At 34.4% G+C, this 23892-nt stretch overlaps 1 protein-coding gene across 3 annotated transcripts in view; it reads left to right on the forward strand.

The window, feature by feature from the left end:
- Positions 1-23892, forward strand: part of GRID2 (glutamate ionotropic receptor delta type subunit 2) — a 1445111-nt gene that overhangs the window by 728676 nt on the left and 692543 nt on the right. For 2 of the 3 annotated variants that reach the window (XM_077762310.1, XM_077762308.1), the window contains exon 3: positions 12990-13274. The exons of the other annotated variant lie outside the window; for it this stretch is intronic. In XM_077762310.1, coding sequence (XP_077618436.1) covers positions 12990-13274 — 285 coding nt within the window. The remainder of the gene's footprint in view (positions 1-12989; positions 13275-23892) is intronic. 3 annotated transcript variants of the gene reach the window in all.

Raw genomic sequence — 23892 nt, forward strand, 5'->3', positions numbered from 1 at the left:
CCAACCATATGTCTTAATCAAATCAAAGTGAAATCACAGATTAAAGAATGAGAAAAATTAAATTATTTTACAATGAATTGGAATATACAACATTAGAAAATCAAATGAGTTTTCAGGGCTGCTGTTATAACTCATAGAAATAGCCATTTTAGCTCATGTAAAATCCAAAATGAATTATTATGCTTAGCTTAAAATTATCTAAAACATACATAGTATTAAAAGATTATTTTGATCAAATAAAAATCAGAAGAAATGAGTTTTTAAATGAATCTTTACAGACTAAAGAGGTAACAAACTGCATTTAATGTATTACTACTGGAAAAGCATCCCTGAGAAATACTATTTCTGAAGATAAATCCTCTAATCTATAACATATTATGTTATATTTATGCTTTTAAGAAATATTTACTGAGTTCTCCCATATGCCAAGAGCATCTGAGTTTTAAAAGATGCACAACAGCTCTGATTTCATAGAGCTTATCTCTGCTGGTCCTATCACAAAAGAGTATCAATATTTCTAATGTTTTTTTTGTTTTTTTTTTTTTTCCCCCTGAGAGAGAGAGAGAGAGACAACATGAGCAGGGGAGGCTCAGAGAGAGGAGATACAGCATCTGAAGCAGGCGCCAGGGTCTGAGCTGTCAGCACAGAGCCCAACGCAGGTCTCGAACTCACAAACTGTGAGATCATGACCTGAGCCAGAGTCGGAAGCTTAACTGACTGAGCCATCCAGGCACCCCAAGGAAACCAAAATTTAAGGAGGAGAGCTCCTTCAAGGACAGGCAAAACACAGTCACAGTTTTTCTTTGGCCTTTGATAAAATAGAGAAGAAAGAGTTTACTACCCTCCACACAGGCTGGAGGGACTCACTTAGAATTTTTATGAAGTTATAAGAGCCAAGTGAAAGTTACTGTGCTTGTTTAGAATAGCTAGGGATCCCAGACACAAGGGGGGATTCATACTCATTTGTGAGCTATTGCCATGGACCTTTGTTGAGTGCTCATAAGAAAGTTGGGGTCAGCATGATATCAGATAATGTTCCCCTCAGTGGTGTAGGCAACTGCAGGCTAGTTGGCTGGCCATACGGGACCAAGCACAATACCTCACCCACTTAGCCATCCTTTGTCACGTACAAAGTAAAAATCTTAAGGTGCTGAGGAAAGGGCAAAAAAAAAAAAAAAAAACCTTCTTACCAATGGGGTGCTTGCTGCTGGTGAATAGGTCAAAGCAAAAGCCTCTACCCCTCTATCCATAAACAATCATCTTGGGTCCAGGATCTTTTACAAGTATCAAGCAGAGGTCTACTCATTCAGGGAAGCATTAAAACTCCCCCCTGACCCACCATCAAAAAGATAAAAGGTAATGTTGAGCTACCCTAGAAACGAGGGGCAGCAACATTGGGCAAGGTCCACTTTCTTGAACACCCAGGCACACAAGACATGCCTGAGATGGAGGTCGAGGTTGGCCCAGGCCCACAAAGACCTACTATTGTGTAACCTAGCCGTCTACCCTGGGGGCTGGACCCAGGGCACGCAAGGATTTCCACTGTGGTATGTCTGGGAAGGAGCAGTTTGAAAGCTTAAGGAAGAGCAGGAACACGGAAGAAAATCTGACCACCCAGGCCCCATTCTAAATACAAAGTAATAGCAACCTGTGAAGCTCACGGTACCTTGTACATAGTGATGACAACCACAACAGCAAAATGCATGTCCAGGTCAATTCCTGACTGGATTAACTCACCCCCACAGTAACAGCCTGTTTGGAGGAGAAGTGTGCCAGTATATCAGATGTATCTTCATCTTTGCTAGCCAACAGTCCATCTAAAATAATGAGACTTGCACAAAAATGCAAGAAGAAAAACAACCCATTTTTAAAAAGTAAGTGACAAAAATAGACTGAGCTATATCCTAGATATTGAAATATCAAACAAAAACTACAAAAATAACTATGGTTAAATTTCCAGTTGGAAAGGTGAATAAAATACACAAAAAGTGCCTGGGTGGCACACTTGGTTAAGCACCCAGCTTTGGCTCAGGTCACAATCTCATGGTTCCTGAGCTTGAGCCTGGCATCAGGCTCTGTGCTGACAGCTCAGAGCTGGGAGTCTGCTTCAGATTCTGTGTCTCCCTCTCTTTCTCCTTTCCCTCCTTCCCTTTTTTTTTTTTTATCTCTCTCAGAAATAAAACATTAAAAATTTTTGAAAAAAGTAAACTAGAGCAGTATGAAAGGGAAATTTACAGGACTAAATGCTTATATTAGAAAAAAAAGTAAAGGTCTAAAATTGATGATCACAGGTTCTGCCTTTAAAAAAGAAGAGTGAATTAAATCTAAATTAAGCAGAAGGAAATTACAAAGAGCAGAGTAGAAATCAATGAAACACAAAACAAAGAAGCGATAACAAAAATCAATGAAACCAAGAGCTATTTCTTTGAGAAAGTTAATAAAATTGATAAACCTGTAGCAGGACTGATTAGGAACAAGAGATGATACAAATTACCAGTATCAAGCATGAGAGAGGCAACATTATTACAGATACTACAGATATTAAAAGAATTATAAAGGATTATCATGAACACCTGTATGCCGATAAATTTGCCAATTTAAATGAAAAGCATAAACCCCTTTGAAGATGCAGACTACCAAAGTTCACTGAAAAGAATTTGAATACACTAAGTATCCCTGCTTCTATTTATAACATTGATTTTTTAGTTACAACTATAGTTAAAAACTTCTCACAACTGAAACTCCACTCCCCGGAAGTCTTACTGGTGAGTTCTACCAAAGACTTAAAGGAGAAATAACACTATTTATACACAGATTGTTCCAGAAAACTGAATAAATGTGACTGCATTCCAACTGACCTAATGAGGCCAGCCTTACCTTTGCTAGGCTGGTTTAACATTTATAAACCAATCAATTAACTTTTCATATGAGAAAACCGAGGAAAAAAATCCACCTGACCATTTCAATAGATCCAGAACACTTTTGACAAAAGTCGACGTCAGTCCCTGACAAAAACTCTCGGCAAACTAGGAATAGAAGGAACTCTTTCGACTTCATAAAGAACTTGGTCCAAAAAAACGATTTACAGATAAGGTCATAGTTAATTGTCAAAGATTGAATGTTTTCCCTGTAAGATCAGGGACAAAGGAAGAGTGACTGCTCTTACCATCCATGCCCAGCATGGTACTGCACTAGTCAGCGCTATAAGGTGTGGAAGGAAAGAAAAGTCATGCAGATTGGAAAGGAAGAAGTGCAGGTGCCATTTTTTTTTTAAAAAAAAAACTATATGACTGTCTATGTAGAAAATCCTATAGAATCTACAAAAAAGGAAACTAGAACTAGCAACCATGTTTAATAAGATTTCAAATACAAGGGATGCCTAGGTGGCTTAGTCGGTTAAGCGTCCGACTTTCGCTCAGGTCATGATCTTACGGTTCGTGGGTTCGAGCCCTGCGTCGGGCTCTGTGCTGACTGCCAGCTCAGAGCCTGGAGCCTGTTTCAGTCTGTGACTCCCTCTCTCTCTGACCCTCCCCTGCTCACGCTGTCTCTCTCTCTCTCCTAGAAATAAATAAAAACATAAAAAAAAAAAAAAAAACAGATTTCAAATACAAAATCAGTATGCAATAATCTGATGTATTTTATACATCCTAGCAATAAAAATTGAAAATTAAGGGGGCGCCTGGGTGGCTTAGTCAGTTAAGCATCTGACTTCGGCTCAGGTCATGATCTCACAGTTTGTGGGTTCGAGCCCCGCGTCGGGCTCTGTGCTGACAGCCAGCTCAAAGCCTGGAGCCTGTTTCAGATGCTGTGTCTCCCTCTCTCTCTGCCCCTCCCCTGCTCATGCTCTCTCTCTCTCTCTCTCTCTCAGAAATAAATAAAACATACAAATTTTTTTAAAAAAATTGAAAATTAAGTACCATTTATAAAAGAATGTAGATATATAAATACTTAATAATAAATATGACAAAGTGCAAAATCTAATTCACTGAATACCACAAAACATTGCTTAGAAAATGTTAAAAAGACTATATTAAATGAAGATCTATATCGCACCCATAAATCAGAAGAAGAAATATTGTTAAGATTCCAAAAGTAAATACTTTGTATAAACAACTAGGCTGCTGAAAAAAATAATATAGCACGGTGGTAGGGGAGTGTGTGGGATGGCAGGAAGCATGAGGGCAAGAGGTAGGAGCTGGAGGTAAGCATGAAAATGTAGATTGGGGCGAGGACTTTAAGGGTTTTGTATGTCATGTGGAGAGTTTGGGTTTATTTCTGGTAGAAGTTGGAAGTCATCGATAGTATTGTCTGTTTTCAACTTTTAATTTTGAAGTAGTTTTAGAATTACAGTTTCCTTATACTCCTCATTCCACTTCTCCTAATATTAACATCTTACATAAATAACCGTAGTACAGTTATCAAGAGCACTCAGTTAACATCAGTGCAATATTATTCACTGAACTACAAACCTTATTCAAAATTCATCAGCTTCATTAACAGTGTTTTAATCTTTGTTTGTTTGTTTGTTTGTTTGTTTTCTCTGTTAGAGTATTTTATTTGGGATCCCATATTGCATGTACTTGTTATTTTTCTTTGGTTCCACCATTCTGTAATAGTTTCTCAGTTTTTTGTTTTTATTGATGGCCTTTAAAACACAGAAATAACATAATAAGAATTTTTAAAAATAAATATCCTTATTTACAATGTAGAAGATTGGAGAGAGTTTAAGCTGGGGCCTGTGAAATCACACTAGTGTGGAGAGTTTCAGTAATTAGGTTAGTGGTGATATAGATTGAACCAAAGGATTGGCAGTGACTATTTCAAGAAGAGAGTAGTTTTCAGAAATATATAGGAGGTAGAATTAACAATATGGGTCAACCAAGTTGATAGGAAGGTCTATGGGGTATTAGAGAAGGAAATAATTGAAGATGACTTCTAGATAAATGGCAATAACTGCGAGAGCAATATAAAATATTATTTCTTGCCATTCTCTGCCTTTCTTTTATAAAACATAAACACACAGTTCCTCTTCCTTGTTACCTTGATCTTGTTCCTATTCTTACAGGATACAATTTGCTGGAGTACATCAAACATTCTGTTACTCATCTTGAAAGAATCAGTTCCAATTCCAGGATGTGCCATATTATAAAAGAATAGTAATTTTAATAACTAGAGTTTCCATAAAATGATGGAGAATTTTGAAGACAAATATAGTATGATATGGATTGCCACACTCATCACAATACTTAATCCTCACTCTTTGGCAGCTGAGATTATAGAGATAAAGATCAGATTTTACCTGTATCAACCAAATACAACAATCTGCACTTACCTACTTTCTTCTTCTTCCTAAAACTTATAAAGAGCTAAATAAATTGTAATTTTAAATAGCAAGAAGAAAAAAGACAGTTACCATATAAATAACAGATAAAGGGTTGATACTGAAAATGTATAAAGCTGTCCTTCAACTTAATATAAGACAAACAAACCCAGTCCGAGTCCGTATTTCTTGCCTCTCCTCTGCCCTCACCTTACTCCACTCTCTATCATGGTCTCTACATTTCAGCTACCTGTCTCTTCTTTCTCCCTCTCAAGTATCCAGTGGTTTTTCTGCCACAAAATCTTTGCACTTTCTATTTCCTCTTTTTGGAAGTATTTTGTTTACCCTTTTTCATCAAGGTAACTTCTCTTCATGTAATTAGTTCCTACTTATCATTCAGATTTCCACTCCAGATTCACTTCTGCATAAAAAGCTTTCCCAACTCACAGTCTAGGAAAAATCCTTTTGGGCTATCAGCATAAGGATACTTTTTGGCCTAGCAACTACTCAGTACGTCATTTGTACTGTCTTCCCCATTATATATTGGCCTATTTTTGACTACCTTGCATCCTAAACTATCTGACCCTTCCCTGATATAGTATGTATATTTTGTATTTGTAACATAGATAGATAGATAGATAGATAGATAGATAGATTTAGTATTGTGTTAATTACAGAATTGTTATTAACATTAAAAGGAGGAGACTAGGGGCACCTGGGTGGCTCAGTTGGTTGAGCTTTCGACTTGGGCTAAAGGTCATGATCTTGTGGTTTGTCAGTTCGAGCCCCACATCAGGCTCTGTGCTGACAGCTCACAGCCGGGAGCCTGCTTCAGATTCTGTGTCTCCCTCTCTCCCTGCCACTCCCCTGTTTGTCCTCTCTCTCTCTCTGTCTCTCTTTCTCTCTCTCACATACACATACACACACTCTCACACATACACACATACACTCTCTCTCTCTCTCTCAAAACTAAATGAACACTTAAAAAGATTTTAAAGAGGAAATTAATCCAAATTTCCATAAATAGAAGACTATGAAAATATGTAATTGGAAGGTTGTAAAGTAAGCATCGTAAAATCCATGTTCCAGGCCTGTCACAACTGCTTACTGGAAATGTAAGAATGAGCTTTGATTTAATGTTAAATCAATGAAGTTAGGAATTTTATCCAATATAGTCACGTGCTGATAAAGTAATAAATGCAAATGAAAACATTTTATAAATTCCAAACAACTATACAAAGATAAAGAAGTATTTGGTTACTATTTATATCATTTTTATCACATCATTGTTAGAGGAACAAATTTAGGGATGTATTGAGAGTATACCCAATACTTTGTAGGTTCTTCTCAATAGCTTTTTTCACCCTTGTTGAAATTTGATATATGCACTCTTTCTCTTTGGGGCTGAAACTATACAGAATCAATGCTGCAATCCCAAACCCAAAGAGAAAAAAAGAAAGAATGGTATCAAATTCATTATTATTCCTTTCTCTTTTATATCCAAGAGACTGAAATTTCCTAAATCTTGTAGTAAGAGTGAGTTAAATGACTTACAGTTTTTTATATGTGCCTTTGTGTTTGATAATAGTGATTGTTTTTTAGTTCTCTGTGGCCCAGGCAGTGAAGTCTGTACAGATTTGAATCCCAACTCTGCCATTTACTAATAGTATGAATTTGAACAATGCATTTAACTTCACTTAACCAGTTTCTTACTTGAAAATGAGACTCATAATAGCTCCTCTGTACACTGTTGTTATGAAATTTGAATGGAAAAGTAATGTGACTTATAATAAGTGCTAGGTTAAATGTTAGGTCCATGTCAGGCTTAGATCTCAAATGAGAGGTTCATGCCGGCTTTAGATGACTAAAAAAATAGTCGACTGAAAATTATTCAGTTGAGATCATTTGATGGCTGGCAATCAACCATTTGAGCCAGTTTTATTCTTTTTAAGAAGAATTTAAGGCTTAATGCTTTTTTATTATGATGAAATGAATTTTTTCTGTAGTTTCAATTTCTAAATAGATAATCATAATTAAGTTGGACCTTGTAACATTATTTTCATGTAAAGACTGTCTTTATTTAGAAGAATTTGTTAAAAATGATTATATTTTTGGCAAACTACATTGATGATGAGTCTGAGTACTTTTTATATACCACCTCTCAGATGGTTGCTGAAAATCATGTTTGCAAAGAATGCTAAATGTTTGGATAGGCTGAAAGTGGTTTGTGTTACTATATTCTTGCAAGTATGAAAGCAAAGGTCAGGTGCTTTTTGCAAACAAAAAAATTGTGAAGAGAAAGCAATTATCAATACTGAACTTCTGATATATTAGTAAATTAAATAGGAAAAAAGAAGTTAAATTAAATTCATCTTCTGTAGAAAGTACAAATCTTTCTCATCTGCAATGTAAGCCTACCTTATTTTGTTATTTTTAAGAGTTCACTATTATAAAATTCGATATTGATTAGTGATTTTTTTCAAGAAAAATAATCCATCATATTAAATGTGTCAATATACTTTAAAATAATCTCTGACTTCAGATATGGTAAAATATAGAAGCTATGTATATTTTAGAATTGTAGAAATATGGTACATTGTATCTGAACTGGAGGAACTTGAAAAAATGAGATTCATTCCAAGAATAAACTTCTTGGTTTATTATTGAGAATAAAATGAAGATACAGGTCACCTTTTGGGGTACAATGATTCTTATTAACTCCATGTACCTTCTTTCCCTATACTTCACCCCCACTTGCAAATTAAGAGAATTAGAAAAAATAGAGAAATTCCATTTCCTAGTTATGGTCGTATTATCAGCAGTATTATTGGGAAAAAAGTAAAAGAAAGCCAACAAATATTAGATGTTCTCCAGCAATTACATCAAAGAGTATTGCAGTTACAATCCACCAGAATCATGTTTTCCAGAAAGGATTACATGTCAGAACTACTGAGATGATACATCATACGGTAAATACATGATCATACCCTATAATGAATAAAGTAGAACTTCTAAAAATAAATACGTGTATTTTTTTTTTTAATCTCCACTTTGAATTCTGACCCAGGGAAGATATTACAAACACTATGGTGAATAGATTGGAAGATCTTTGAGGACAGAATCTGCCTAAGCATTCTCTGATTTCCAAAGAAGTTCCTGGCTCATGTTTAAAGTCGATAAATGTGTGTTGAGGGATAAATATATGAATGGAGTATGCTAAAGCCTTGGTGTGACTTAAAGTCAGTGAAAGAGGTTACAAAATTCCTCAATATAAATTGAGGCAAATTGGTTAATATAAGTAAGTTAGAAAATATATCACAGGGAATAAAGAAAGATGGTGCTGTTTTCCTTGAGTATTCAGTAACAGGTAACTGATTTCAAGACACTTCATAGATTTTACTTTTAATCCCATTTTACTTAATAAGAAAAATAAGACTCAAACTGATTAGTTTGATTTAAAAGAGATTTTTAAAAAATGATTGTATACATAAGTATCATTTAACTTAAATTTATACAGAGAACTTCATTTTCATAACTGCTGAGTGACCCAAAATGGTGAAAGTGTTTTTAATCCCACATGTTTTTAAAAAGAAGGGAAGAAGGAAGGAAGGAAGGGGGGGGAGGGAGGGAGGGAGGATCTTAGTATCTTTTTTATGCTATCATTTATATAGGGCTTTATGAAGGGTCACTGTCCAAAGCGAATAAATTTGTATCTTCTTATCTTCAACCAACATTTTATATTGGCTTAAGGGACATCAAATAGAGCCTTGATAGGTTGCTTTGCAATCCCATTCTCTTATGTACCAACCAGGGTTGTGTTTTGGCTCAACCAGTTTCAGTTTATTTTAGGTGTGTGGGCTGTTCCTTCTCTCTTTAATGGATCAACCTCTTTTTATCAAACTTTGACAGTAGATAGTCTCCAACTGAGCTTTTCCCTATGGAATCCTATGTCTATCTTTTCTTTGCCAAGCAAAATTTTAAGAGTACCAATATCATTTGCTTACTATGGTGGAAAGCATGTTAGACAATGAGTTAGAGACCTGGGACTTATATTTTTTTTAAGGGAGTGGTGTATGCTTTCTTGACAACTGTGACTGGCAGGGTTTCACACTATAAGTATATGAAAGAGATGGGATCAGGCTTGCAGCCAGACCAACTTGTTTTAGAGCCCTTACCCTGTTCATCAAGGGAGTGACAATATCAGATTTGATAGCTGTCTTTCTAAACATTTAAACAAGCCTAGAGAACTTCAAAGTTCTGAGTTTATTCTAAAATGATTGAATGACAGTGAAATGTTGAACTTGCTGTTACTTTCTTCTCATCAGGCTAAAAATCCCCATACCCAAAACAGTCAAGCATGATCCTGTCTGTGCTCAATAAAAAAATGAGGGTGAGAACATATGCATGTATATGTGGATGGAAAATAACTGAATGGGAACATTAAAAAATTATTAAATGGTTACCTCTAAGGATTTGTTGAAATGAGGGAGTTAGAGAGCAAGAGATTTTACTTTTCACTCACAACTGTTGTTTTTTATTAAGTGAGTGCATCCCTTTTAACAATAAAAAATCAAGGGGGGCCTGGGTGGTTCAGTCAGTTAAGTGTCTGACTTCAGCTCACATCTAAGACTTCCAGGCTCCTGCTCTCCCAGTCTCTTCCTTCAGAAAACTAACACAATGATTTAGGTACTCTTTCTTGATGAGTCTCAAAATCTTTCTCAAAAGAGCATTCCAGAATGCCAGCTTACCAACCAGTCATAACCGGCATAGCAGTTAAAGCTGATTTTCTGTCCCCAGTCTACCTTTCAGATCTAATATTACATGTTTTGTTGTTATTGTTTGTTGTTGTTGTTGTTATGGAGGTTTTTGTTTGTTATTGTTTTGTTTTTGTTGAGAGAGAGAGAGACAGAGTGTGAGCAGGGGAGGGACAGAGAGAGGGAGACACAGAGTCTGAAGCAGGCTCCAGGCTCTGAGCTGTCAGCATACAGCCCTTTGCAGGGCTTGAACTAGTGAACCATGAGATCATGACCTGAGCACAAGCTGGCTGCTTAACTAACTGAACCACCCAGGCACCCCTTATATAGTTTTTATTGCAATTTCTGATGATTCTTGTTTTTATTTTATAGGGAGTTTTCAGTTAATTTTGCTTACATGTGTAGCAGGATGGATAATGCCAAATTATAAATAATCTAAAAATAACACATTGCCTTAAATAATAAATACAACTGTTTCTAGTACTTACCTAGTTTGTGTTCTTACTAACAGAGGTTAATAGGAAGTCACATAGTTGGTTTGAGGAAATCACAGATTATATACTAAAACAAATGTATATGCTAAATAATGATTTATATATGACTTCAGAGCTTTATTTCTAAATATGAATTTTAAAAGAGATAATTTTCATATGTGACAGAATGTAATACTTAAACTAATTTTTTTAAAAAAATTTTTCTACACTTTTATTTTTGAGAGAGAGAGAGAGTGAGACAGAACATAAGCGTGGAGGGGCAGAGAGAGGAGACACAGAATCTAAAGCAGTCTCCAGGCTCTGAACAAGCATTCAGCACAGAGCCTGATGCAGGGTTCAAACCCACGAACTGTAAGATTATGACCTGAGCAGAAGTCCGACCCTTAACCGACTGAGCCACCCAGGCTCCCCCAAACCTGAATTTTTTAAAATCTCAACTTCTATATATGTAACTTTATAACTTTTCTGATAGATTTATATAAACTGTTATATTTATTTGGCTGTTTTAACTTCTTGTAACCTAAACATGGAATTCAGCTGTGTATGCCATAAGGTAGTCTGTTTATTTTGATTTCAAATGCTAAATGAGCCAAGCTGTACGACAAAATCTTCTTTTAAAAAATAAATCTATTTGCTTATATAAATCAAAAATGGTTTTATTTCCTACAATAATGAAACAAATTTCTGACCAGTGTTTATACCTAAATCCATTGGAAGTATAACTATCAATTCATATTGCTTTTATGAGTGTTGAATTCACAAACGTGAGTAGGTTCTATGATTTTTACTGAAATTTCAACCTCAATCTGTTATGGTCTAAGAGGCATTTATCCTTGATGCTATCTTTTAAGTTTATTTGATCATATAACCTGTCTTATGCTTGAAAATAATGTCCCTAATAATTATTAATTTATTTTGTATTGCAGGTTGGCTTAAAATTAATCATAATAAATGTATTTGGTGTTTATGTGCATGTCATTAGTATAGTACTTCTAAACTTGCACTTTGTCAGCCTTCATTAACTGGCCAATTAATTATATAGAGGTACTTGTTATCTATGTTCCAACCACTCTGTAAAGCAGATTATAATAATGTATAAATATTGAGAATATTTTACCTAGACTGTCTAAAATATAGAATAATATCTGAACCAAGTATAATTACCGGCCTTCTCTAGTGGAATTTCTTTTACCTTGATTCCTCCTGAATTTACTTTTGATTTTATTTCTAATCTCTTGCCCTCAAGGATTGACAGTCTGATATCTCTCAGATCTCGTAACTCTTAGTAAGACTTATTAAATGAGTTAAGAGTTATTAAGGGGCACATGGCTGGCTCAGTCATTAGAGCATACGACACTTTTTCTTAGGGTGGTTAGTTCAAGCCCTCCATTGGGCATAGAATCTTACTTTAAAAATAAATAAATAGATAAAAATTAAAATTAAAAAAATTTAAAGCTAAAAAAGAAAAAGAAGTGGCCATCTGTCTGACTTGGTTAGTAGAACACCTGATTCTTGGTCTCAGGATCGTGAGTTCAAGCCCCACATTGGGTGTAGAGATTACTTAAAAAAAAAGAGAGTTCAGCGAGTTAAGACTTATTAACCTTTCTTGCTATATATGCTGTGTCTTTATATGTGCCTATAATTTATATTTGATCCAGTTTTAAATATGTTTTGAAGTAAGCATATATGCAGAAACAATGTAGTTAAAATGAAATTAAAACAGAGATCATAAATCGTATAGTAGAGATTAGAGATTGTACAGCTAGAAACCAGAATAAAATTGCTGAAATTTAGCATTTGATTTGACCAGGAGTTTTCTGACTGACAGTAAAGGAAAAGAACAAAAACATTTTCACTTTTGCAGTATAACAAGAGACAAAGTGCTATCAAACGTTTAGATACCAGAATAGCTCATTTCTGTGGCCAGAAATTCCATATGTAAACCTTTCTTCTTCCTTTTCATTCATTCACGAATTTACATATTATCTGCTTTCTAAGAAAACCTTGTTGTATATATTCAATGAGGAATTATCTTTTCCCTGAATTATACATTAATAATTATAAAATATAGCTGTCACTAATTTGAGTGCCTATCGTGTGAAAGGCAAATAACAGACATGAATTTTCTCCAATCCTAGCAATAATCCTGCAAGATTCATGCTAATTTGCCCTCTTTACAGATGACAAAACAGACCAGGAAAAGCTAAATAATTTGTACAAGGTCAGATTATCTAATACGGGCAGAGTTCGTTAGCTGAATTCCAATCGCACTTTGTAATTTGAGGCTTTCTTCATGGAGATGTTCATTAAAAGAAAATCCATAGTTATGTAATAACTCCATAAAGCCTTATTCACAGTTACTCCAAAGGGGAAGTTATATGAAACCCATTGACATTTGAATATTACTGTACTTCCTTGCAGCTTGTGAACTTATGAATCAAGGCATCTTGGCCCTGGTCAGCTCCATTGGCTGCACGTCGGCAGGTTCCCTCCAGTCTCTGGCAGATGCCATGCATATCCCCCACCTCTTCATACAGCGCTCAACAGCTGGGACCCCAAGGAGTGGCTGTGGACTCACCCGGAGCAACAGGAATGATGACTACACTCTCTCTGTTCGCCCACCTGTCTACTTAAATGATGTTATCCTGAGAGTGGTCACAGAATATGCCTGGCAGAAATTCATCATATTCTATGACAGTGAATATGGTAAGTGGTTGGGATTTGTGTGAGTTTTGTATGCTGATGTTTGCATGGCAAGCAACTTCATTAAATCTTGAAAAACTTCAAGGAGCTTGTCCATTATTATCTGTAGGGTTTTTTTTTGTTGTTGTTCTGTCATAATCTTCTTAGAAATCTAGCAGCAAGAACAAAAAAAAAATAAGGCTTCAGGTTCAGTCGTTTATATTAAATCACTTTGAAATCAAATTAAGAAATAAATACCTATATCTATGCTCAGCTTGTAAATGTTTCTAAAGGGAATATGAACTCCAGTATATCTTTTTTTGTCAAATAATGAGAACTCATAAAGACAATACTGTCTTTCTCCCTTTATAAAAACATTTATATATTTATATAATAACAAAACATCATTTTGAATAGATCCTGGACATTGAAAATAAATACCTATTTATATTTATTGGTTCTAAAAAATCCAAAAACTGACATATCTTGCTTACACCCTCACACTCTTTGGGAGTCACTGAGACTATATTAGTTATCATGGCATATTGTCTACAATATGGACTTTCACAAAATGCTGAGTGGTATGAAGACAATTTATATAACCTACCAAGATAAAACATAGTGCATTTGCCCTAAATTTACTGTAATTCAAGGGGAAGATGCTTTGTCTCAGTATTTTTACTCATGTTATATTAAGAAAAGTAAATAAAATGGAAATGCTATTTGTTTTTTCCTGAATAAATCTATTTGCTAACTGACTGAATGTCCAAATGTAGTTTCAAATATAGTTTGATGTTCAAGATGTTCAAATGTAGTTTGTCTCCAATTTTTGTCATTAGGTGGAATAGAGATGGATATAATCAAATGAGAGAGAGCTAGCAGGTCTTGATGGAGAATATATGTTTTGAAATATATGTTTCTTTAGAGATTTGCCTTAAAGAGTCTCAGAAGATTGTCTTCCATTCAGTATGGATGGATCTAGTTGTGTTTTTTTTTTTTTAATTTTAAAAAATCAAGAGGATTTCTCCCTCTNGTAAACACTTAAAAATAATGGTTTTCTTGTCATCAACTACCCAGAATTGTCAACAATATTGGAGAAGTTAAACAAGAGCAAGCCAAATAGTGGCATCAATAGAACGGGACACAAGCAGGTTGGCAGAAATCTGGAAATTATCAAGAGTTCCTGTGGAGGGAGAGCAAGTGGCAGTTACATTTAGCCCTAAATATTCAAAGGTTGCATGGGGTTTTGGCATCAAGAGAAGAATTCTGGGTAGATTTCTGCCAGAAGTCTGTGGCACTCTCTAGAAGCAGACTTGTCTCCAGGATGGAAATCATTATTTTTGTTGCTTAATTCATATTATTTAGGGATCACAGAACAATGACCAAGACTGAAATGAATAAAATAAACAAAAAGAAAATAAAAAATAATTGGCTCATCAGTAAAAGTAAAGACTGGATGGATACAGATTTGAAATTCACTGACAGGATTCTTTAGTGGACATAGTGAACTCTACCTCTGAAAACAGTATGTTGAGTATGCATTTGTCAGTTTTCTTCCAGTTAAGTTATCTGTGATTTTTATGGTCTTATAAATGGTGCTCTTATGATCTCTGCTCAAGCATAACTTGAAATAATTAATTTTTAAACTGTGAATCTTTCTTGGCACAGGGAGGCGGGGGCCATTTTTTAGTTAGTCCTGTCAGAATTGTTCGATAAAATAAAGAACAGAAAAGCAATTTTTGATGAAAGTTTCTTACCGCATTAAAATGAGATTTTTACTCTTTCATTATAAATATCCATGAGGCAAGAAAATCCCTTGCCATCTTGTTTCCAAGTCCTACGTAAATTACAGTTAGAAAATTCTTATAAAAGAAGATATTTTTATTATTGATAAGGTAAATGTTTTTGAAAATGTACACTAATTTCATACTCATAGAGAATCATTTACATACGTTTGAAATCCCTTATTTTCTTTTCCACTATTTTCCTTTGAGTAAATAAGATGGCTATAAATGCAATGTATGACTGAGTCCTCTGTTAGAAGCAGGTTTGTTTTAGGAATAATAATACTAAAAAAAAATATTTTCTTTTTCTTTGATGATACACTCGCTTTTGACTTACTTTTTAATTTAATAATTCATGAAAAATCACCCTGATTGTATCCTTAAACTTATTTCCAGTAATACTCTTGTGTAATAAAAGAAAATCTCCCTTTGGTACTCACAATAAATCTTGCTGGTAAAGAACTGGGCTAGAGTCCAATGTAACATCAAGCTATCCAGATACCTTCTACGTTTAAGAGGGCTACATGTATTTACATATCCATTCATCAGTGTCGTCATTTTAAGATCAAACATTGGAATTATACTTGACTTTTATCTTGGTTATCAGGAATTGCTTTCATTAAGGAATGAATTAAGCATCATCAATGGATGAAATAAGTCAGCCTACTCGAGCCAAATGTTATTAGAGATGTATTTTGCTTATAAAAATATACTTTAAAAAAAGAAAAAAAAAAGAAAAGATTAGGCTTCCATATCCAGTTAATTAGAGAAACACTTTTTTCAAAAGCACAGTTAATTATGATTAAGGGCACAGTATAAAAGACTGCTTTAAATTCCTTAACAAAGAAAATTCAAGTCTTTGATTCTAAGTAAATGGATGAAACCAGAAAAAAAGTGTAGAAACTTTATTTAAATGGATTGATTCAAGACATTTTTAACAAGGCTTGAAAAGAGTTTAGGAAGTCTTGAGCTTTAAAAAAAAAAATGTGTCATTTAAGAAATATTCATTGCTCACTTGCTTAGTGCAATGTAAAATATGAGATAAAAAGTTTTACAGAATGTAGTCTTAGCCTTTAAGAAGCTTCCAATTAACAAAAGAGGTAAATAAAATATTTATGACTCTTTTAATCGAGAAAATAGTGTGTTAAGTGTCATGAATGAGGCAAGCTGAATGCAAATGGTGTGTATTGAGGAAGGTGTTGAATTTTTGGCAGCAGTGATCAAAGAAGGCTTTGTAGGTGGACTTTAACCTTGAATGTTGCCTCTCAAAATCCTAGGTAACTTTCACAATGTGTGAGAAGTGTGAAAAAGTTTAACAGTAAGATAAATATTAAAAATATTATCTCTGAGTGTTTAATTTGCCAGGCCCTAAATTTAAGTATTCTACATTAAGTCATTTAATCTTCTCAAAAGTTCTGTGAAGTACGTAATACTATTATCACGATTTTACAAATAGGAAAATGGGGGGAAAAACTTAGTAACTTGCTCACAAAACACAACTAAGGTAGTATCAGAGCTGAAATTTTAAGTCTGATTAGAGCCTATCCATGTAACTAATGTATAATAAGTATAAAGAAATTGCAGTGCACCCAAGAATATAATTAAAAAGGCTAATCTTATAGAGAGCATTTATCACATCTACGGTCTGTTCCACAGGCCTTACGCATATCATCTCATTTAAGCCTCACGGCAGCCCACTGAGGTAGATAATGATGGTAATGATGATGACGATGACGATGATGATGATGATGATGATGATGATTTTTTGCAAATGTAAAAACATCAGGTAACTTGAAACTAAGATGAGAAGCCTGAATTCAAACAATGATCATCTCATACATAGTCCTTGCTTTCAACCACTAGAATATTTTGATGCTGTACAAATAAGAATAAGATTAATTTTTGACAAACTTAGTTTTCAAAAAAATTACAAGTGAAATACATAGAATCATTTTTATTAAAGAGAGACAATGATGTCAAGCCTGCAGACCTTCAACATAGTAATATCATTCAAGGAAATAATAATGTTTATCACTTTGGAAGATATGATTATCATTGGAAATATGGAAACAGGACACCCATTGGGCCAACGGAGGCTGACTCATTGGCACAAACGGCTGCTTACCTGCAGAATAGCCTTCCTTCCTTTCAGATTTGCCAGCAAAAGGCCAAGTTTATTTGGAAGACTAATACTTCCAGTTGAAAAAATACATTTTTCAGGTGCTCTTACCTCTGGGACTGTTATATAATATTGTCAAGAACTGTGAGGCATCTGAGATTTTACCCTACTTACAAGCTAACTTGTTAGCTTGCATCACTTTCATGGGTAGTGACAGAAAGTACTATACCCCCTTAGAGAGACAGAGGACTTTAATACTCATGGTACAGCAAGCAGCATGAGCCTCAAATTAATTTTGTTCCCTCCTGACCTCATGCCTTATAAGACTATGTGGAGCCACTCAGGTGGATGCTATACATGCAATAGGCTCCTAGGACAGCTAAGAAACCTTGGCTTAGGGAATCTGTATCTTTTATGATGGGCTTCTAAATAAACATGCTCACCATATGTCCCAGAAAAAAGACACTATCTTACTTGTAAATAAATCTTTCTTATATAGGGACAGCTTCTCCTCCCATAATGTGCAATAAGACACAAAACCTATGGAAATTGTCTCCTGACAATTGTTGGCTTGACATTGTTGGCTTCTAGCAAATTTCCCCATAAATATGCCAGTCATCAGACGGATCTGGTTAATCTTACTGACAGGAAGTAGGATCAAATCTATTCAATTTGTATCCTCTGCATTTATTTAAAGATACCATAAACAAGATTTTAATGAGCAAGATTGATCACAATATGCCCCTCAGGTTCCAGGACTTAAATAAATTACATGAACTATCAAGAGTCTACTTTAAAAAGTCCGGGAGCTTCCTCCTTAAATTTCTGCATAAAACTTTTACTTGGCCAGAGACATTGATCCAAGTAAAATAGGAATATTTGTAATTGCAAATATTCTACCTGCCTCACAAAGAGAAATTCTGTCATCTATAACTGCCTTAGCCAGTGAGTTTAGGCTGACCTGACTGAGTTCCAAGGCTGAAGTGGTACCATTGATCACCTCAGTGAAAGTCAGGGGAAAAATTTTTAATTGGATGGCTCTCATCATAGGGAAAACTACCTATAGTTACACATCAATAACAAGTCAGATATGGCTCCATATGGATCCCCCATTTAATAAAAGTAGCCTCATTTTAGAGAGATCCCAATAAAGTACTACTTTATCTGGTGCTGGCATTTACTTAAACACCTTAAGTTCTCCTTACCACTCCTAATGTGTGACTCTTGTCTTCAGGCAGGAGGTTACATTCACACAAGAACTATAGTTCTGCAAGTGCACAAGATGTTCCTGGAGTGGGAATTGGGATGGGGAGATAGAGGTTAGAAAAGAGAGGAGGGGAGTATTACTTGCAATGCCGCGACATCCTAAGTGAGACATACATCAATAGGACTTCAATATGACTTCTTGCCAGCTAGTAGTTCTGAGTTCTCAATTCACACAGGATATTTGAGTCCAGCTCTAGTTTAGAAGGTGCAGCCTGAGGACAGTCAGTACAATTTGTCTTTATTGTCTGTTTCAGGGTTCGGAACCTAATATTGGGCCTAAAACTTTTTTTTTTTTATAAATAAAATTTTATTGGAACATAGCATGTTCATTTGTTTACATGTTGTCTGTGCCTGCTTTTGAGCTACAATAGCAGTGTTGAACAGTTGCAATAGAAACAAAACCCATAAGCATAAATTTTTACAATCTGGCCCTTTTAAGAAATTGTTCACCTATCTCTGTTTTATGGCATTAAAACTAATCTTGATGATACGAATTAGAAAGTAGTTGCATCTCTGGATCAGGGGTGGACTGTCTGGAAAAGATCACAAGATAACCTTTTATGATAGCACAGATATTTAGTTTAGTTTTTTTGTTTTGTTTGTGTTTTTTTTTTTTTTTTTTTTTTGGTGGTAGTTACAGGCCAATATAATAAATACTCTTTGAACTACACAGATAGGTTTGTTTGTTTTATTGTATGTAAATTATATCTCAACCAAAAATTAGAAGACATGCTAATCCATCAGATATTTGAAAAAGAAGAAAGGATAAAAAGGGATAAGGATCAATTTGCCTGTCACAGTTTTAAAATAAATAGTATAATTGAATCGTGATCATTTAGAGATTACAGAATCATAGAAAAAATCATTCAGAATTGAGTGTAGTACTACTAGAACCTAAATGTGATAGTAGCTCAGAATGACCAGAAGAGCTTTTTAATCACCAGAAAACCCGAGTCCCATCACAGACTCCTGGAATCAGAATTGTTGCAGGGTGCCTGGGTGGGTCAGTTGGTTAAATGTCTGACTTTGGCTCAGACCATGATCTTGTGGCTCAATGGGTTCAATAGATGACTCTCTGCGGTCAACTCAGAGCCCACTTCAGATCTTCTGCCCACAGCCTCCCCAAAATAAATAAACATTAAAAAAAAATAAAATAAAATAATTGCTGCAAGATATGCATAAGAAACATGCATACTTTAACACTCTCCAGGTGACTCCAATACAGTCACCTTTGTTCCTCTATAAGGCATTTGGAAACAAATTTCAGTAGACCTCTTCTTCAGCATCTTTGATCGGTCGCATTGTTTCCCGTTCCAGAATATTCCAAGGGAGAAAGAACTCATTATATTTTGAAGGAGCCTATTTCACATTTGGACAATGGGTATTTCTAGTTGTCAGAAAAGTTTTTGTTATGTGAAACGTAAAACACTAATATTGGACAAAATGATCCATTTTCTGAAATAATATAAAACGAGAATGATTTTGCTGAAATCATTCATCAATAAGTGAAGAAAATGAATATGCCCCCTGAACCCTCCTTAGTATTCTACTACATAAGTACCATTTTCAACATGAGCAATTTCCCAATTTCAATGTGTTGTGCTTTTCAAATATTCCACTTTTCTAAATGTCTTTATCCCTATCTATTTAGTTTTTCAATACCTCTGTATATGCTCTGATACATTTACTGATTATGCAGTAAGTGTCATGCTATCTTATTACTTTAGAGAGAGAGGTGAGATCTCTCTTTTTGGCAAAACAAAACAAAACAAACAGCACACTTGTAAAACTTTGTGTTTTCTTTCATAATTTCTATTTTAAAATAAATGTAAATCCTTATGGTTTCACTTTTCATTTTCTTGAATTATTGATAAATGCTTTTCAGCAAATTACCCTTCTAATTTTGCATCCTCATTTTGCTTAGATTTCAACCAAATCTCTAGAAGGAAGTTTGATCAAGTAGGTGGAATATAATATTGAGGAAGGCTCGTTAAAAGCAATTGGCAGCAGTGCAGGTAGGCTCACTCTCAGAGAAATGTATGCAAGGAATTAGTTGAATGTACTAGCCAATGGTTAGATTCCAGAATCAAGGAACTGACAATATATAGAAACCAGAAAGATAAAGTTATAGTAGTAGGTGGTTCTTAAAGTGGAATAAAAACAGGTATATTGCTTTAATGGGAGGATTCTATTCTGAGTATTGATGAGAGAAATGTTGAATTTCATTGCTGGGAGGACTGAATAGAACTCATTAACCAGTGTGACATATGCAGTGAAGTGGAAGTGTGTTTCAGTGAATGAACTACTTGAGTTCTTTAATATCCTTTACCTAAAACAATATTGCTCCCATAGCCCAGTACTGGATTTGATCTATTGATAGATCTAGTAGATTAATCAAGATATGAAGACTGGAATGGTAATACAATGACAGGGATCTAAGCAGCTTGTTACAGTAGTGACATGGCGACATGAACTTATTGAAAGTAGTTAAATATCTTACCATAGTCTAATGTCTACTTCAGTTTATGTTTTGGTTTCATTCTTAGGTAAGACAAATGGCATTGGTGGCTTCAAGCATATCCTTACAGATTATTATACTAAAGAAATACCCTTTCCCTGCTTTGTCTGTATATCAAATATCATACATATAGATATATATCTATACATCAGATCTCAAGCCCTGTTTGGGTCCTATGCTATTCCAAATCAAATAATTTGGTCAGGTACTTGGTGAGCTCTCAATTACCAGCCTGAATCATGTGATGGGTGAATTACCTGTGGGTGAAGGAGAGGCATATGTGGTCCCATGTGCTTCATTTTCCAGTCTGAAGGAAACCCTGCTTATAGGAAAAAAAAAACAAAAACAAAACAAAACAAAAAAAACTTATTGAAGCATTTATTAGATCATTTTATTTTAATTAAGTTAAATTTTAATTTTTAATTTAATATTAAATTGACATTTATGAAATATTTCAAAATTATAAGTACTTGTCCTTATAATTCTATGTTTAAAATCATTTTAAAAACATACACCTAGGAAATCTAGTTTGAATTTGTGTTTGTTGATTTTGCTTAGCTGGAACTTATTTATATTCTCAACCCTTCTGACATTGTCCTTACAGTTTCAGGATAGTATGTTCTCTTTTACAATAAGATTTTTTAGCCATATGTAAATTTCGACTATAATTTGTTTAACTGAGTACTTCTGAAAATCAGAGATGTTAAAGTGCATAATAGGTGTTGATAAAATAAAATCTCTTAGTATGGAAAGGATTAAAGAAAACAAGAAAAACAAAACTCAACTCTAAGGATTCCTAATGAATTACTTATGGGTTCTTCTACATTCTGAAAACATTGGTCTAATGATTCCAATTTAAGGGTCAATACATAATCTACTGACCTGAGATATTTATACACTACCGTTAAGTACATCAGTGTATCACCCTTTCCTTACAATTAAATTGCCATATGGTAAGCCCGTTTGAAATGAACTTTGGATGATCATTCTCATGAATGCATTCCAAGGAATAACAACATTTATTCCATGCATTCTGATGTAGGCTTAATCAAGGCCCGTAAAATGGACACATTCCTCTTAATTGATTGCAAATGTTTATAATTACCCTGAGAGTTTTTTCAAATGTCTAATGACTATAATATTATTAACTATCTCTCTAGACAGTCTTAAAGCTGTTTATTAGTCATTTGGCCAGTTTCCAACTTTCAGTTCTCTCATTTACTTCAATGTGCATCAATAAGCATATAATTAATCTAAGCATCTTATTGAACTCTTGCCTTTGTGTTAGTACATATTATGTCGAGTAGGTAAAAATGATATATTGAACTACTTTGGATTTGTTCTTAATCAAATGTCCTTTTTGATCAGCATTACTGTAAAGATGATTCTCATACTAAAACACTATGATCTAATGCTAAAATAGTAAGTTCTCACTAAATAGAAAATCTCAGCGATTGGCCACTGTTGCTAAGAAAATCTCAGCGATTGGCCACTGTTGCTAGACCATGTCACCTCAAAATCTAATAGAGCATATTATTTTTTTTTCTAAATATACTACTAATGGCAAGGAAACACTCACTGGAGACTTAGGCTTCTTTTGAAGTATGGTTTCTTCTAAATAAAAATTTTTAAATCACCCAATGGTTAAAAGACTTATTTTCTCAGGAAATGAGGCATTTTGTACTGTATGCATTGCTATTCATATGTTGGGAAAAGCCATTCAACTCAATGATGTATCTCATGTATCCAGCAACGTGACATATTTCTTTTTATTAAAAAAAGTTCACAAGATTCTAAATATTAATTTTAAAGCTCAGAATTCTGTCATCATTTCAGAAACTCTAAGATTGGCTGAATGCAGTGCTAGTCTCCTGCTCCAAGTAAGGTCTTCAATGCATTAAGTGGTAAAAATGAGTAAATATGCCTAATTTACTCAAATGAGAGAGAAAGATGAGTAGAGGAGAAAAAAAATCAGAGACTTAGTGACAAATCTTTTTGTACCAAATTCAATATTTCAAATTTGATATTTGAATATAATGATCTTGAGGAATACTATTTGATATATTACAGAGAATGTCACTAAATTTAGCTAAATTGCAACTATAGTTTGGAAAACGAATAGTCTAGTGAGATTCCTCTATCTACTGTAGGGCCTGTGTTTCCATCAGATGGTTTAATAACAAACTCCTTGAAGGCAAGGACTGTTTTTGTCTTCCTCCGCATTCTTTAAAAATGCTTGGCACATAAGAGATTTGATTATCAAAGGGATCTATTTGGATGCTGACCGCTGGTTTGCAATGAACAACAGGATATACAACCGGTTTGAGGGTCAGTTTGGAAATGTGTTTATTCATCAGATATTAATACAGTCTGGGATTTCTCCATCCTAGTCTACTTTAATTTAAACCATTTTTAATACAGAGATTACATTCAATCTTAGTGACCATGATAAAATCCATTAGATTACATAATTTAATAAAATAAATAATTGAACTTCAATCAGCCACTACCTCTTGGAAAATTTTTTGGGTAATGGTCTGGATAGGTTACACAAGTTAGAGGGCAGAGAAATTGATGTTTGCTAGAATATCAGGTTCTGAGGATGTTACCTAGATCAACTGTTAGTCCTTATCAAAATTTTATTTTGTGTTTCATTTTTTCATAAAAAAAGATAGCATATGAAAATTAAGAACAAATAGGACTTTTGACTGGGTTAATAAAGTCTTGATAATGAAAATGTACCTTGCTTAGAAATTTGTGGTAATAAACTACTTTAATATTTCACAAAGCACTATTTCCTTTTATCAGAACAGCCCAGTAATTAGTTTAAAAATGTTTCTTTTCATCAGTAAGGTGTCGTTAGTTGCTATAAACCCTATGATTCCATTCCTTGCTTCCATTTCCTTTATTGGCATTAATCACATTAAAACCTAACTACCTGTTTAAGTTATCCTT

This window comes from Crocuta crocuta, unplaced genomic scaffold (assembly GCF_008692635.1).
Source record: "Crocuta crocuta isolate KB4526 unplaced genomic scaffold, BGI_CrCroc_1.0 scaffold83, whole genome shotgun sequence".
Taxonomy (NCBI): domain Eukaryota; kingdom Metazoa; phylum Chordata; class Mammalia; order Carnivora; family Hyaenidae; genus Crocuta; species Crocuta crocuta.